The 15,022-nt window shown below is 37.3% G+C and overlaps 1 protein-coding gene across 3 annotated transcripts in view; it reads right to left on the reverse strand.

Annotated features, from left to right (window-relative positions):
• ulk4 (unc-51 like kinase 4) overlaps nucleotides 1-15,022 on the reverse strand; it is a 283,773-nt gene that overhangs the window by 82,296 nt on the left and 186,455 nt on the right. For all 3 annotated transcript variants that reach the window (XM_067449187.1, XM_067449185.1, XM_067449186.1), the window contains one exon: nucleotides 555-660. In XM_067449187.1, coding sequence (XP_067305288.1) covers nucleotides 555-660 — 106 coding nt within the window. The remainder of the gene's footprint in view (nucleotides 1-554; nucleotides 661-15,022) is intronic.

The raw sequence follows: 15,022 nt of genomic DNA on the forward strand, positions 1-15,022 counted from the left end.
GCTGGGGGGGAACAAAAGGGAAAATAAAAAAAACAGCCCTGCATGGTTATGAATAGAGAGAAAATAGACAGCGACTTGTGCAGATGAGAGAATGAACGAGAGGCTGCCCAGTAGCTGGGTTGATAGCCCCAGATGAAAACACAAGGAGTGAGGCGACTTTTTTTAGATGCCCAAACCTGGACGGTGGGTGATATGAGGGCTAGAGGGGTGGGACACTAAGTAGATGTGGGCTACAGGGCCACCACATAAGAGTCCACGCTGATAAAAGCAGCAGTATCTGGTGGAAGCCCTTAAATCAGGCAGCTGAACGCCCTCCCCCTCCATCAGAGTCACACACAAGAGTCAGACAGCGAGATGAGAGCAATAAGGGTCTGGTAATGGAATGAAAACACTCCAAAACAAAACAAGGGCAGCTCTCTGAATGCAGGCCCTTTTCATGTGCGTGGCAGCGTCTGGGTGAAAAGACTGTGTGGGTTTGTGTTTTCTGGTTCAGAGACAGGCTAGAAACCGCAGGGCCGATATATCAAAGCGAGTGACGTTCAGATGCACTGCACCTTGCTGGTAGAACGGTCGGAGGTCCGTGCCCTTCTGTCCAATCAAATTGCTGAGGAGAGCCATGGCGTTCTGCATCGTACCGCCAACTGTGTTATTCTGGTGCTCCTGAAAAAAATGAAAATATTCTCATTTTAAAATCTCAAAATATCTCAATAAATACATGATTTTTTTTTTTTTTTTTTTTTTTTTTTTTATAGATTGTTAAAACCAGTTTGGATGAAACCATTCTGAATGATTCAAAGCTGTGTGTAAATTAGTGGATATAGCTATGACCATATATAATTTGAGTTATATACAGATTGAATTGTTTGGTAACTATAAGTTACTAAATTTAGTAACATTAAAACCAAAGAAAATTATATTTGCTGTTAATTTACTCACCCTCAGGTCATCCAAGATGACAGTACATGACAGTAAAGTATGGCTACCCTTACTTTGACAGTCCCATTACCTCCGTGTTTTTTTTTCTAGGTTTGGTTGTATTTATGGAGCAGAGTATAACATGTCTTAATACTTTTGTAAAAAAAAATAAAAAATAAAAGTTGTATTTTTCTTATATTGGTTAGATGGCCAAATGTAGTTTGATGTATTTTTATTGGCTGAAGTGCCAAGCACAGGTTGTCCAGAAACGCCATGCCCCTTACCATTACAGGCAGAAGTCACATCTGCGGTGACTAGCAAGGGTTTATGATGTCACCAACCCGGGAAGAAGCTCGTTGTAGTCCAAACCGGCCGTTTTTGTAGGCAAAAAACTGCCATAACTTTACAAGAAAATATCTCCGTTTGCATTGAACTTTCAGCGCTGTAACTTTGCAGATACTGTTTATGCTCAAGCAGCAATATTACACACTGACTAAAGTTAAAAAAGGGAAATCGCATGCAACCACCCCTTTAACAAATGGCCCTAAGCACGTTCACAACGGCCTGCAGTGTGAGCTTCCTTTGGCAATATGGCATTTGTGCAGGAGCTCAAACGTAGGGAATCTAAGAAAAGTGCATCCAGGATAAGTAAAAGTATGTACGATTCTGATTAGGGGTGTCCAATCCTGCTCCTGGAGGGCCACTGTCCTGCAGATTTCAGCTCCAACCCCAATTAAACACACCTGAAACAGCTAATCAAGGTCTTATTAGGCATTCTAGAAACTTCCAGACAGCTGTGTTGAGGCAAGTTGGAGCTAAACTCTGCAGGAGAGTGGCCCTCCAGGTCCGTGATTTTTTTGTTTTGTTCAATATTTACAAAAATTATATAATGAGAATGTGCAAGAATCCATTTTCCAAACCATGTTTTTTGTCTTACCCTGAATCATTATGGTACCCTTATAATAGGTGTTTATATTGGGACTATTTCAGGCCAGACTGGTAGGTCCCGCTGCGGAGGAGCACAGTCTCTGCGTGATCCGCCATAGACATGAACAGAGAGAAGTAGTTCCGGCTGCAATGTTCTGTTTATTAACCACTAGAGTGCAAAAAGTTACGGACTGCAGCTTTAAAACTGAATAAAAAGTATAACATTAAAATTACATATTTTTGAGTTTATTTGTTTTAATACAACAGGCATTTGCATACTGCCTCGTACCTTGGTTTTAAAAAAGGTTGAGCGAATTCATGCGGACAATATATTAGGCCACGCTTCAAAAAAGATCATTAAAGGTCCCGTTCTTCACGTGTTTTCGAAGCTTTGATTATGTTTACAGTGTGTAATATAACATGAGTTCATGTTAAACGCAGTATTTTTCACACAATTTACTTATCTGTACAGCGCCGTTTCCTCTGTCCTAAAAACGGCCTGATGATTTCCTTGTTCTATGAAGTCCCTCCTTCAGAAATACGTAACGAGTTCTGATTGGGCCAGCGCTTCCCGTGTTGTGATTGGACAGCAGCTTAGCACACTTTGCCCAGAAAGGTCCCGCCTCTTACCATAACGGGGAGATGCAAGCGCTGAATGCGGGTTCTTCTCCATGTGGGAGAGCACACACCCTATTTTGCGTGTTCATGTGGGTGGAGGGTTAGTCAACAAACGGTTCTAGTGATGTCATTACATCCCTGCACTTCCTGCTGTAGTCCAAACCGGCCTTTCACTGTAGGCATTGAAAGGGAACTTCTGTTAAATAAAATATCTCGCTTGGCATTGAACTTTGAGCTTTATAATTTTACAAGTATTATTTATGCTCTAACAGCAACATTACACACTAACTAAAGTTTGAAAGATGGAATCGTGAAGAACGGGACCTTTAAGAGATTGTAAAAATTGAGTGGTTTTTAGACCAAATGAACACTGAACCAAATTTAGGCTTGTATCCACATATAAACATTGATCAGTGAACAAAAATAGAAGCTCAACTGAACCTGCTTGACGCGAGAGAACAAACCTTTTTGCCGAAGCTTAAATGTGCAGCGTAACACATGAGAATGAAAAGCATTGGTTATTACGGAAGCTTAAACGTGCTGCTTAGGACACAAGAATGAATCTCATTGGTTCTTGCAGAAGCTCAAATGTGCTGCGTAACACAAGAATGAACATCATTGGTTACTTTTCCTCATGTATGCATCTCGTAGTTTTTTTTTTTTTTTTGCTTTAACCTTGAAAGAATTGACTTTGAAGCGTTACCTACTGCAAAACAATAGTCACATTAAATTAACGCTCTCCTACATATTTTTCTATTGTAACTGCGCTTATTTATGTCGTTGGTTAAGATGCAGTAGGTGGTTATAGAAAATAAATGTACAGATTTCTACCATTTGCTGATAACGTTTATTTAGTCGATCAGCAACCCTGCAACCTGAACCACTGTAGGCGATCCACCCTTATAACCTCATCCGACTATACAACATACAACAGTATTACGCTAAATGAAGTTTCATTGAGCTTAGCGTGAAAGGCCCTTAATATTGCTGTTGCCACCATTTTGTAAACAAAAAAGCTACTCAAAACTGTGCAGCACAAGTTTTTAGCAGAGTCAGTAATTTGGGCATTTCATTCCATACTGAAAAAAAGAATAATAATGTCTCCAATTGAAAAAAATTTAATGACTGATCACATCAACATTTTTCAGTTGGCCGAATTGAAATTTAGATGTGATCAGACACGTGAAAAATTTCATTTGGAGACCTGCATTTTTTTACAGTGCATGTTGTGCCAAATTACTCCCCATAACCCTGATAAAATCACTGTAACACAAGCCTTTTTGTTGCCTATTACTTTAACCCAAAACATTAACAGCACTTCCAGTAAGGCGAACACTGTCTTCTATAAAACCGCCAATACGAAAAAGTCCAGATCACCAATTCCACTTTTGTGTAGCCGCCTACTATTTTCAGGAGTGGAGAGTGAATCTAACCAGAGAGGGCAGAGGTGCTGCCAGAAAGAGAGAGCCAAGGCTTTGCCCTTCTCATCTCTCCCCCAGGGTGGACACCGGAGGCTGGGTGAGGCCAACAGGGGGAGCTGGGTAAGGCCGGAGGTGTTGGGACGGTGTTGTCTAGGTCTTTCGACTCTAGGGTCAAAGACACTGTCTAATCCTGCAGCGAGCTCAGGTCCAGGGGCCGATTAAAAACATGATAAACAGACAAAGAAGAGCAGAACGAAGGCAGAAAAAGGAGGGGAAAAATCGATGGGGGTTTTAATTAGAGGTCTGAGTGAGGCTTGGGAGGGAAAGAGAGAGAGAAAGAGAGAGAAAGAGGGGTCTGGCCAGCTCCACTGGCTGACAGACAGACAGAGAAGGGTATGTCTGTCTCAGGGGAATCTCTGAACCCCTCTACAGGCTGTGCAAGAATTTTCAAGGCCCGGGATCATTACTTTTTCCACTTTATTTCCGCACTGAGCCTCAGGAGAGGTGGAGTGAAGGGGTCGTGCATTCATCAGGAACCTTCAGTCCATACATAAATATAGTACACACAGACAAACTGCAGGAGAGACAATGAGGAAGCGTTTAATATTGGGAGTGTGCTGAAAATAGCTTGCTTAACGAAACCAGTCCAGCTTCATGTCACAGGCATTGTGTGGATTACATTAATCCGGATACAACTGAAAACAAGTTTTGACCCAAGTTTTTTGACCCAAAGTCGATGCATTTAAAAATGTAATTTGACTGTGACAAAGGTATTCGAAAATGAAATAATTTTTAGTCATGTGACTAAATTTGTACCTGTAGGTGGTTATACCATCATGTGCCAACTACGTACGTATAGCCATTCACTTGCACAGTGTTGCTCAAGATAAACATTACTTACAAATTTCATATTACATTCCTGCAAAGATGACAGAAAATGTACACGCATCTTCTGTCCTGCATCAAAACATGAGGTCAGTTGTGCTACTATACATGGAATGGTTATTAAGGGTGACCTGGACGGACCAGCAAGTGGTGGATTATTTTACAAATAAAAAAATAAGAAAAGTGTGATGATTTTATTGTGGTCTCTGTATCACATCAGTGATTTATTATAATATTTTCATTATTAGCTAATTTGAGAACAAGAGCAATTAACCAACAATAATGACCCAATCAATTCCGGATGGACAAATGATGTTGAAGAAGCCATTTCAGTCAGACGTTACAATAGACACACTGTAGAAATGTATCAGTTGAATTAAAAACCCATTGCCTTAAACTTAAGAAATAAACCATGAGTAATTGAAAAATTAAGTTATGTGAACTGAATTTTCTACTTAAATTCCACATAACTTAATTTTTAAAAGTACGCATGGTTTATTTACTTATTTTAAGGCATTAGGTTACCTCACTTTTTAAAGTTAAAGGGTTAGTTCACCAAAAATAAAATGTATGTCATTAATGACTCTAATGTCTAATGTCGTTCCACACCCGTAAGACCTCCATTCACCTTCGAGCACAGTTTACGATATTTAAGATTTTAGTCCCAGAGCATTGAGGTACAACTAATGGTTTTCACATTCTCCTGTTGTGATGCACTACGGTATATTAAAAAGGGAATATTTAGAACATACTCTTCCATCTATTACTACCTTAAAAACAGCTTTCTTTTATTTAAGATCTTTAGATTTAGCTAAAAGCTTATCTTGCTCAGAAAGTGTGGCTGTGAGTACATCTCAGCTCTCAAGAACATTCATGTTTTGTTTTTGTTCCCTGTCCGATCTATACTGACAGGTCACATCCAACAGAACACGGTGAGAATACAAACATTAAGAGAATCAGTGTTGGAGTCATTTATTAAAGTTTCCCCTCAATAATACTATACAGAGACACTTCACTGATACAAAATGAAAAGAATTCTTTCTTTCTTTAAGTGGTTCATTGCTACCTTGATATTTAAGTGGACTGAGTGAAGAAAAAAATAAGTCAAATAAATTAGTCTTTACATACATCCTTTTAAATAATCTTTTGGTTTTACAATTAAGCTACACATACAACTGGTCAAAACATTTTTGCTTTCTTTATTTTTGAGAAGATGTCTCTGATGTCTCAAGGTTGCATTTATTTGAACAAAAATACAGTAAATACATAAATGATTACAAAAAAAAAAAAAAAAAAAAAAAAAAATATATATATATATATATATATATATATATATATATATATATATATATATATATATATATATATATATATATATATATATATATATATAATTGTGGAAACAATTTTTTTTCAGGATTCTTTGATGAATACATTTCAAATTACGTCTTAAATAAAAATCCTTTTTATACGTTATAAATGTCTTTTTAAATTAATTGAATGTGTCCTTGCTTAATAAAAGTTTTTTTTAATTAATTAATTAAAATAAATATATATAAAAAACATACTTACCCCAAACTTTTGAATGGTAGTCTTCAACATTCATCATCATCATCATAATAATAATAAAATATAGCTGCGAGCAGCCATTGACGGAGCCAAGTGCAAATAATGCAATAAGACATACCAACATGGCTCGACATGTCAGACAAACTTCAACAGCAATCAAAGGCATTTTTAAATGATTTTAGACAAAATAGCTGAAAAATCATAAATACAGTCATTAATAATATGCTTTAATGGTTTATCACTTTTGACCAAAAGGTGGCGCAGTTACAAAATTGATGTGGTGTGGTCAGAGTGAGGTGACACAGGCAAATTTTATTATGTCAAAGCATTGCAGAGATACAGCCTCAAGAGTCATTTTGGCATCATACCTCAACTTCGTTGCTGCGGCATATGAAAACGGTTTTGTTTGTTGACACACAATTTATTTTGTTGTCATGGTCTTAATATGTTACGATTTGATTTTGGTAAAAATCAGACGAATGGTCTAAAGAGTTTAAAAAAGTAGTTTTTTTTAAAGGAAATCAAAATGGCAAACAGAAAGTTTGGCCAAATATGGTAAAATTGGTATCTGTGTTATTGGCCACATGACCCAAGGAATCTATTTGACCAGTTTTGTGACAATAGTCAAATTTAATGATAAGTTATTAGAGTTTTTGGAGAATTCATCAGAACTGTTGACGACAAGGTGGCGCTGCCCCAAAACTTTTGAGTACCTTCAGGGCTTGGTGCCAAAGACACATACCGAGTTTCGTAATGATATGCTCATGCGTTCGTAATTTTGTTTCTAGCTCTTAGGGTTCAAAAGTTATTAGCATAAACAAGAGAGAGACTTTGGATAAGTGGTGGCGCTAGAGGGATAAATTAGAGACTTCAAATTTGTTAAGGTGACAGATCAGACTGTCCTGTATGAGTGTGCCAAATTTCACAACTTTTCCTCAAACGGTTCTATAGACTTCCATAGACTACAAAGGCGGAATAATAATAATAAGAAATCTAACAATTTCAATAGGTGCCTTTGGTGCTTGGCCCCTAATTTCTTGAGCACCAAATGATTTCTGATAGATCATGTTAAACTGAAGACTGGAGTAATGATATATTTTAATATAATGTATACTTTGTTGCTCCCGACCAGTTTTTATCTAGCCTAGAAATCTAGACGCACCCTAGCGGCAGCAAATCTAATGTGCCGCGAGTGTCGTCTAGCAACTCTCAATACACTTCTGAGCTGTAAACGCCAAACTCTGGTCGGGCCAAACACATCGTGTATAGAGTCGGTGGGCGGGGCTTAACATAATGACGACCGAGTTGCGCTTGCGTGCTTCTAGTAAACACAGAAACTGGTGAATGGCGGTCTTTCGAATCAGCTTTGACGGCGACTCTGGAAGACTTGGAGTTAAACTTTTCTCTGAGAAAAGAACAAAGAACAGCACTGAAGTCATTCTTAAGAAGGGAAGATGTGTTCGGAGTTTTTCCGACCGGACACGGCGAAAGTTTAATCTTTCAACTGGCTCTGCTTCACCTTCGTTGCTCTGGTTGGTTGTAGCCAGTGTTGCCACAGTTACTTTGAAAAAGTAATCTGATTTCTGATTACTCCTTTAAAAAGTAACTTAATTACTTTACAGATTACTTGATTTTAAAAGTAACTAAGTTAGTTTACAAGTTACTTTATTAGTTACATTCAGCAGCTGCCGACAACACCGCTGCCGCCTCAACATAGAAATGACAACCGTTTTTGGCAACACACTTTATTACATTTATGCCCGAGCCTGACGGCCCCGACTTTTTTACGCCCCTTTTTTAGGCTTCTCCTTTGTTTTATATTTATTTTAATAATTAAAATGAACAATGAGATGTGCTGGTGGAAACAACATGAGACGATGATAGCTTGCGCCACTGTCAAGATATGGCTCGCGCAGGGTTAAAGAGTCTGTTTCTTCAGTGCAGCTGCTAGAGTTATGGCCTTTTTACAACTGGTTCCTTCATTCGTTTTCTCTGACCAGGTCGGCCTATCTATCTGATTGCGAAATGACCAGGAGTAGGCCTAAATGCTTTCCGAGAGTCTTTCGAGATGTATTTAATTCCGATCACTCAAACAAACCAATTCAGAAAGTGCATGAAAGTATTTCAGACTAAACCAGAAGAATGTAAATGTATCTGGTTGTTTAAACCAAATGTGTAAATTTTACTCCTGGCAAATAATTAAAAAATAAATGTGTGAGAGCGTGTTATGTTGTAGTCAGATAGATATGATGGTGCTACTGCAACATCGCTGCAAATGAGTAAAGCAAGCCAACGCAAATGGCCGTAAATGAAACTTTAAAATAAGTCACACAAAACACTATCATCTTCAATATAAATTAATGAGACTAAATGACCTTACCAGTGCTTAGGTCACTCTCTCTCATATTGCGATCTATGAATTTGAAATGGGCTGCTGAATAAAATGCTAGAATCTTTTGCTTTGATGTGAACTCCGTTAAATGAGCATATACCGCGGGAACTGAAGATCGGATTTATATTAATTTTGCTGAAGTGTAAGGTAGGCTATAAGACAACCTGCATGTATTTTTTTTTTTTTTTTTTTTTTGATTGTGTAGCCCGTTTCGTTTTTTTTGAGCGCCGTTGCGAGCAGTAGGCTAATCTATCAGCCTGCCTCGGCTCGTCAAAAATGCCTTTGTGGTGGTATAATAACTAGCCTACTTTGTTTTTAATGTCAAAGTAGTTATATTTCGTTTCATTTCTTTATTCATTTAGAAAAATGTTTAGAGCAATTTTTTGTTTGTTAAATTAAAGTTTACATTTTTTTATGTGACGACCCAGTGAGATAACCGCATGTTTAATAGCCTAGTCTCTCAAACCAACTCTTGAATTGTCTTGCCTATATAAACTTTAATTTAACAAACAAAAAATTGCTCTGAACATTTTTCTAAATTAGGTTAATAAAGAAACGAAACGCAAAATAACTACTTTGACATTAAAAACAAAACTGAACTATTTTAATGGCTGCAACAATGTAAAAAAAAAAAAAAAAAAAAACGGCTCCAGCCGAACTCGGGCTGAGAATTTTGATAAGCTGTCGGTTTTTACTAAGGAAAATGACTAAAATAGTAACTCACAGTGACTTGGATAAGTAACTTTAATCTGATTACTGGTTTGGAAATAGTAACGCGTTAGATTACTCTTTACTGGAAAAAAGTAGTCAGATTAGAGTAACGCGTTACTGGCATCACTGGTTGTAGCGCTATCCAATTGCGTGCACGCCGTGCAGAGGGAGTTTGAAAGACAACCGTTTATCCCGCCCCTTGGATTGAGCCCTGTCAATGGTGAGTTTCCAGACCAAACATCTTGATGTGGGTCTGGCTTGTCAGGCTAGTTTTCATCCAACATTTTAAAAAAAGAGGTTGCCCAAGAGTCAGTTCTATAGGCTGAGGAGAATTTGTAATTCTGATTCAGATTTTATTGAAAAATCGAGAATAATGAAAAAGAGACTTTTCGACAGAGGTTATCCCTCTGAATGGATTGATGATGCATTAAATACATCTTTTCAAAAGGAGTTGTTAAAGAAGACGACAATAAAATTATTACAAAAAAAAAACATTCTTTTACTTTTATTACAACTTACTCATCCCAATCTTATCTGATAAGAAATAAAAAAATATTGGCATTTGTTGACTTTTGTTTCAGAATTGAGTTCTATTTTTCAGCACCCGCCGTTGATTGTGTACAAACGGGCTAGGAATCTTAAAGAATCTGGTACATGCTCTTTTTCAGAGTGATCCCGTCTCAGAGATTACTCAGCCCTATACAAAAGGGAAATTATCGGAGGGGTAATTGTGCTCAGAGCAACAATACAATGAAAACGTCTTTTTTTCTGTCATCCAAGGACTGGTAAAAATTATAAAATGAATTCTGTGATTACGTGTGCTTCTACATATGTTGTACATTTGATCTGGTGTCTGTGTAGAAAACTTATTTTACTGCATTTTTTATCAAATAAATGCAGACATGGGGAGCTTAAGAGACTTTTTCAACAACATTCAAACTTTTGGCCAGCTCTCTGGACATCTGGATTCCAAGCATAACCTTCGTAGAGCTGAATGGGCTGGATATACATTAAACAACTCAGCCTTTGTCATCAGTATTCGTTTCTTTTCTCCTGTTGAAGGTTTCGACCAATAAGGCGCTTTGGGATTTGGTATACACAGAGAAGTCTCGCCTCAGCACATTAACACAATTCAAATGTTCGGTAAGCGGTAATCCCTTCGCTTGTTACAGCAAACAGGCCCAAACCTCTGTGAGGAGGGCAGATTGTGAACTGGAAGGGCAGCAGTATTGAGGGATTGGGATTAAAGGGGATGCGAGGCTGTAGCTAACGTCTCTTACGGCTCACTAGCTTGCTGAGATGGCCAAAGAAGTCACACAAACCCCTCTCTCTCTCCTTGTTCATTAGCGATCTCTTGTTCATTAGAGTCCTTGGCTTCCTTTCATGTCCTCTCAGGGCTCATGAGGATAAATGGACCGCATCTGAATTATAGACTCAGAGACTGGGCTGCACTTAGCCTAGGCTGCACTGTGATCGGAGCAGTAAAATCAAGTTCAGTTTGGCCTCCAAAGAAAGTTTAATATCAAAACAATAGCCTCTTAATTGATAAAACAGAAGGCTTTGCTTCTGAACATGGCGTTCCAGCTGTGCTAAAATCCATCATATAGATTCTATGATTCTATTGTGTAGCTTTTCGTTTCTTAAACATCAATGAAGACACACCATGGCCATATTCCAGGATGACAATGTCAAGATTCATCAGGCTCAAACTGTGAAAGAATCGTTGGGAGGGAGCTAAATTCATTGAAAATCTTTGGGATGTGCTTGAGTAGACTTTACAGAGTGTCAATTACAAGTTTTGAAACAGATTACAAATTTGAATAAGACTTTTGAGCAATTAAATGCATATTTATCATGAAAGTAAGCATGCAGCATTGATCTTGTTTAACATGTTTATTTTGTCATCATTTGGTATATCCAGCAAAGTAAACTATCAGACTGAATATCAGAGGATTCTGATAAAACTGTGTTGTCTGCAAGGTTTTTTTAAAGTAGAAAAAAAAGTTCAAAGTAGATGATTCTCCCCCCTCCTAAAAAAAGGAGGGGGGAGACTCCAAGAAAACAGCTAAAAATCAAAAGTTTATATTATTCATAAATTTATGCACACCAAAGTGCACACAAAATTAAATAAATTTTCAGAATTCAGTGTACAGTACAACAGCAAAGAGCTTGTTTATATATAAACAAGCTCTTTGCTGTTGTTTATATATATATATATATATATATATATATATATATATATATATATATATATATATATATATATATATATATATATATATATATACACATATATATATATATATATATATATATATACATTTATATATATATATATATATATATATATATATATATATATATATATATATATATATATAAATGTTATGTTCATATATAAGAGCTTGTTTATATATATATATATATTGAGTTGCTAGGCAACGTGGGGGAGAGGACGCTGGCGTTGTCTGTTCGCCGCTTCTCCACCCACAAATGATCATGTTAATGTACTATTAGATTTAGATTTTATTTTATTTCCTTATGTTTGTGACTAGTCTATCAGTCAGAGCTACAATTGGGGCTGTTGCTGATTGCTGGCAGCCACTGAGAGGACGTTGTTCCTCGTTTCGCCGTTTTCCACCGCTTCTAATGTTTATGTTTGAATTGCTGCGGTTGGTTGGTTCTGGTTTGGTGGACATTTGATGTTTCACTTTCTCGCCGCGACTGCTCACTGGTGGTCTCCCTTGGGCTTAAGCTGCATGGTGGCTGAAGTTTGCACCGGGCTAGCGTCATCTGGGCCATCGTAATCGGCGTCCGGCATGATGTTGGGATGTTCCGCTTCTCGGCTGCGCCGCTGTTCCGTCCTGCATTGCGGCCGTGGAGCGGCTTGGACTTCTGCGCCGACCCCGGTGTGTCCACAGAAGTGCCCGAAAAAATGTTCTGCCTCCTGCATGGTGCTGCGGCGATCCCCATCGTTTGAATCGTCATGAAGACCCATCATCTGGTCTTCAGCTGTCCTGCCTCGGCGATGTCATCGGGACACTGCCGCTGGGAGAAATCTGAAACATGGAGTGGCCCACAGTGTGCTGCGGAGCTAACAGAGACTTCCACCATCAGCTGTTTTCTGTTCACCATCAGCTCTGTTTCTGTTCACCATCAGCTCTGTTTCTGTTCACCATCAGCTCTGTTTTCTGTTCTGTTTTCTGTGTTGGTTGATTGTTTGTAGTATTTTATATTTTTACTTGTTATTCATTTTTTTTGTTATCCCCCCCCCCCTTTGTTGCACTTTGAGATTCTTCGGAATGAAAAGTGCATTATAAATAAAATCTATTATTATTATTATTATTATTATTATTATTATTATTATTATTATTATTATATATAGTCTGATGAGCTCTTGTCTGTCTTAATATAGCATCACCTTTCCCTATTCACAGTACGCATGATCACGAAATTGTGGAAGAAGTGGAAGTAAACAGAAACGCGCATTTAAACACGATTTTACTACGTTACCGCTGTTTGAAAGTGGCTCTCTGAGGCCTGTGAATATCTCCTAATATAAAAATTATATATTTGTAACCATAGCTTAGCTTTGTATCATGCTTTAAGAAAATTATGGCTATTGTTTGCACTTCATCTGTGATCAATTTGTGGGAAGGTGTTCAGTTAGGAGGTCAAAAGAAGCTTGTGCAGTTCTACAGTCTGAAGAGACGACCATTCATGGAAAAAGCCAGTCGGTTGAGTTAAGCAAAACCTCTTACAGTGCATTTTGTCTTTTACTGCATATGATAAGTCATACGCAGAAAGCAGAACTAGTTGATTAAGTTGAAATATATATATTGAATTATATGTCAAGTACTTGATTTGAGTACTTCATATAGTTATACATGTGTTATACAACACATGTATAACTATATGAAGTACTCAAATCAAGTACTTGAGTAAAAGTATAATATGAGTAAGTAAAAATGCAATTTTTAAATAAATGCAATTTGCAATTTTTAAATTAATAAATGTTAATTATTGAAAATATTTTTTTCCAATATTTTTCAGTCTTTCATCCACGCCAAGGCTGCATTTATTTAATAAAAATACAGAAAACAGTAATGTAAAAAGTTATTAAAATTTAAAATAACGGTTTATCTTTTATTTTAAAATCTATCATTCTATCATGTTGTACTCAACAAACATTTCTTATTATTATCAAAGCTGAAAATGGTGGTGCTGGTTCCTTGATGAACAGACAGATCAGAAGAACAGCATTTATTTGAAATATATGTTTTTGTAAGAGCGTAAAAGTCTAACTGTCACTTTTGATTGATTTAATGCTGAATAAATGTATCAATTTCCTTAATAAAAACAAAAACAAAACAACAGACTGCAAAAATCTGAAAGATCACGTATGTAGAAACCATTTTGTTAAAAGCAATAAGTAAATAAAGTCTGCTGTACTATAGTCACAGCTAAAGAAGATGCAGGCACTCAGTTGTGCATCTTGTCTACATTAACCTTTAGCTGTGACTATTCACAATAAAGCATGGCCTTTCGCAAAGGTATTGCTTTAGTGTTATAATCTGCAGTTGTACATTCCATAACATCAGCATGACACATTTTCTCTACAGAGCAAACCTACAATTTCTTATTTATTTAATAAATAAATATTGCCTCTGATTTTGTTTTCGCAGAGCTGAAAACAGCGTTTTCTCGACATGTCGACAACACAATCCAAACTCTTCCAGGCTTCAGCTAAACAACTACAGTGTAAAAGGGCAGGTCAAAATAGATATTGTTCGTGGGAAGGCAATGAAGACCATAGGCTGGCCTTAAAACACTCACGTTATCTTATTCCTAAAGAACCCCAGTCCTTCTATGTGTTTTATTCCTGTTTCAAGCCTCAGCGGAGCGTGAGCAGCGCATATTTTGCCGCTACACAGTCATGTTAATGAATGACGGGTGTCACTGGCGCAAAGCAAGCAGAGCAGAGCGAGCATTTCCAATATAAATTCCTATGAACTAACCCATAGGAATTAATTGAAAACACTTGTTCGGTTCCACACAGGTGGACACGCACTGTGAGAGGGTTGGCCACCACGCTTCTGATGTGAACGCTCTTATTCATTGATATGAGCAGTGACAAAACACATGCTGCTCAAGCTTAGCTGACACTTGTGAGGTGAGACTGTTATATGACTTATACTACTCATTCAGTTAAAATCTAGAAAACATTTAATCTATGTTAATTGTCCATCAGGCAAAATAGAAGCAAGAACGCAAGTCAGAATGTTCAAAGAAAATGTTGAGGAAAAAAAATCCAAGTATGAGCAAAAGGTACGGTGATACTAATACCTTGTTATCGATACTGGCCAGAATTGTATATTGGTTTATATATAACAATTAGAATTATCTAGTGAGGCAGAGCAAAGCATTTTATGAATGAATCAATATGAAACTGTGATTAAAACCGAAAGATCTTCTCCAGCTGTGAGATTTAATCACCTGCCAGAAAACAGCAACTGACCAAATAAAGTGGAGCTTAACTGCCACGCTATACTGCTGTGAGAATTACCAAACCAAATGCTAGCTG

The sequence above is a fragment of the Pseudorasbora parva genome, chromosome 7 (assembly GCF_024679245.1).
Source record: "Pseudorasbora parva isolate DD20220531a chromosome 7, ASM2467924v1, whole genome shotgun sequence".
Taxonomy (NCBI): Eukaryota; Metazoa; Chordata; class Actinopteri; order Cypriniformes; family Gobionidae; genus Pseudorasbora; species Pseudorasbora parva.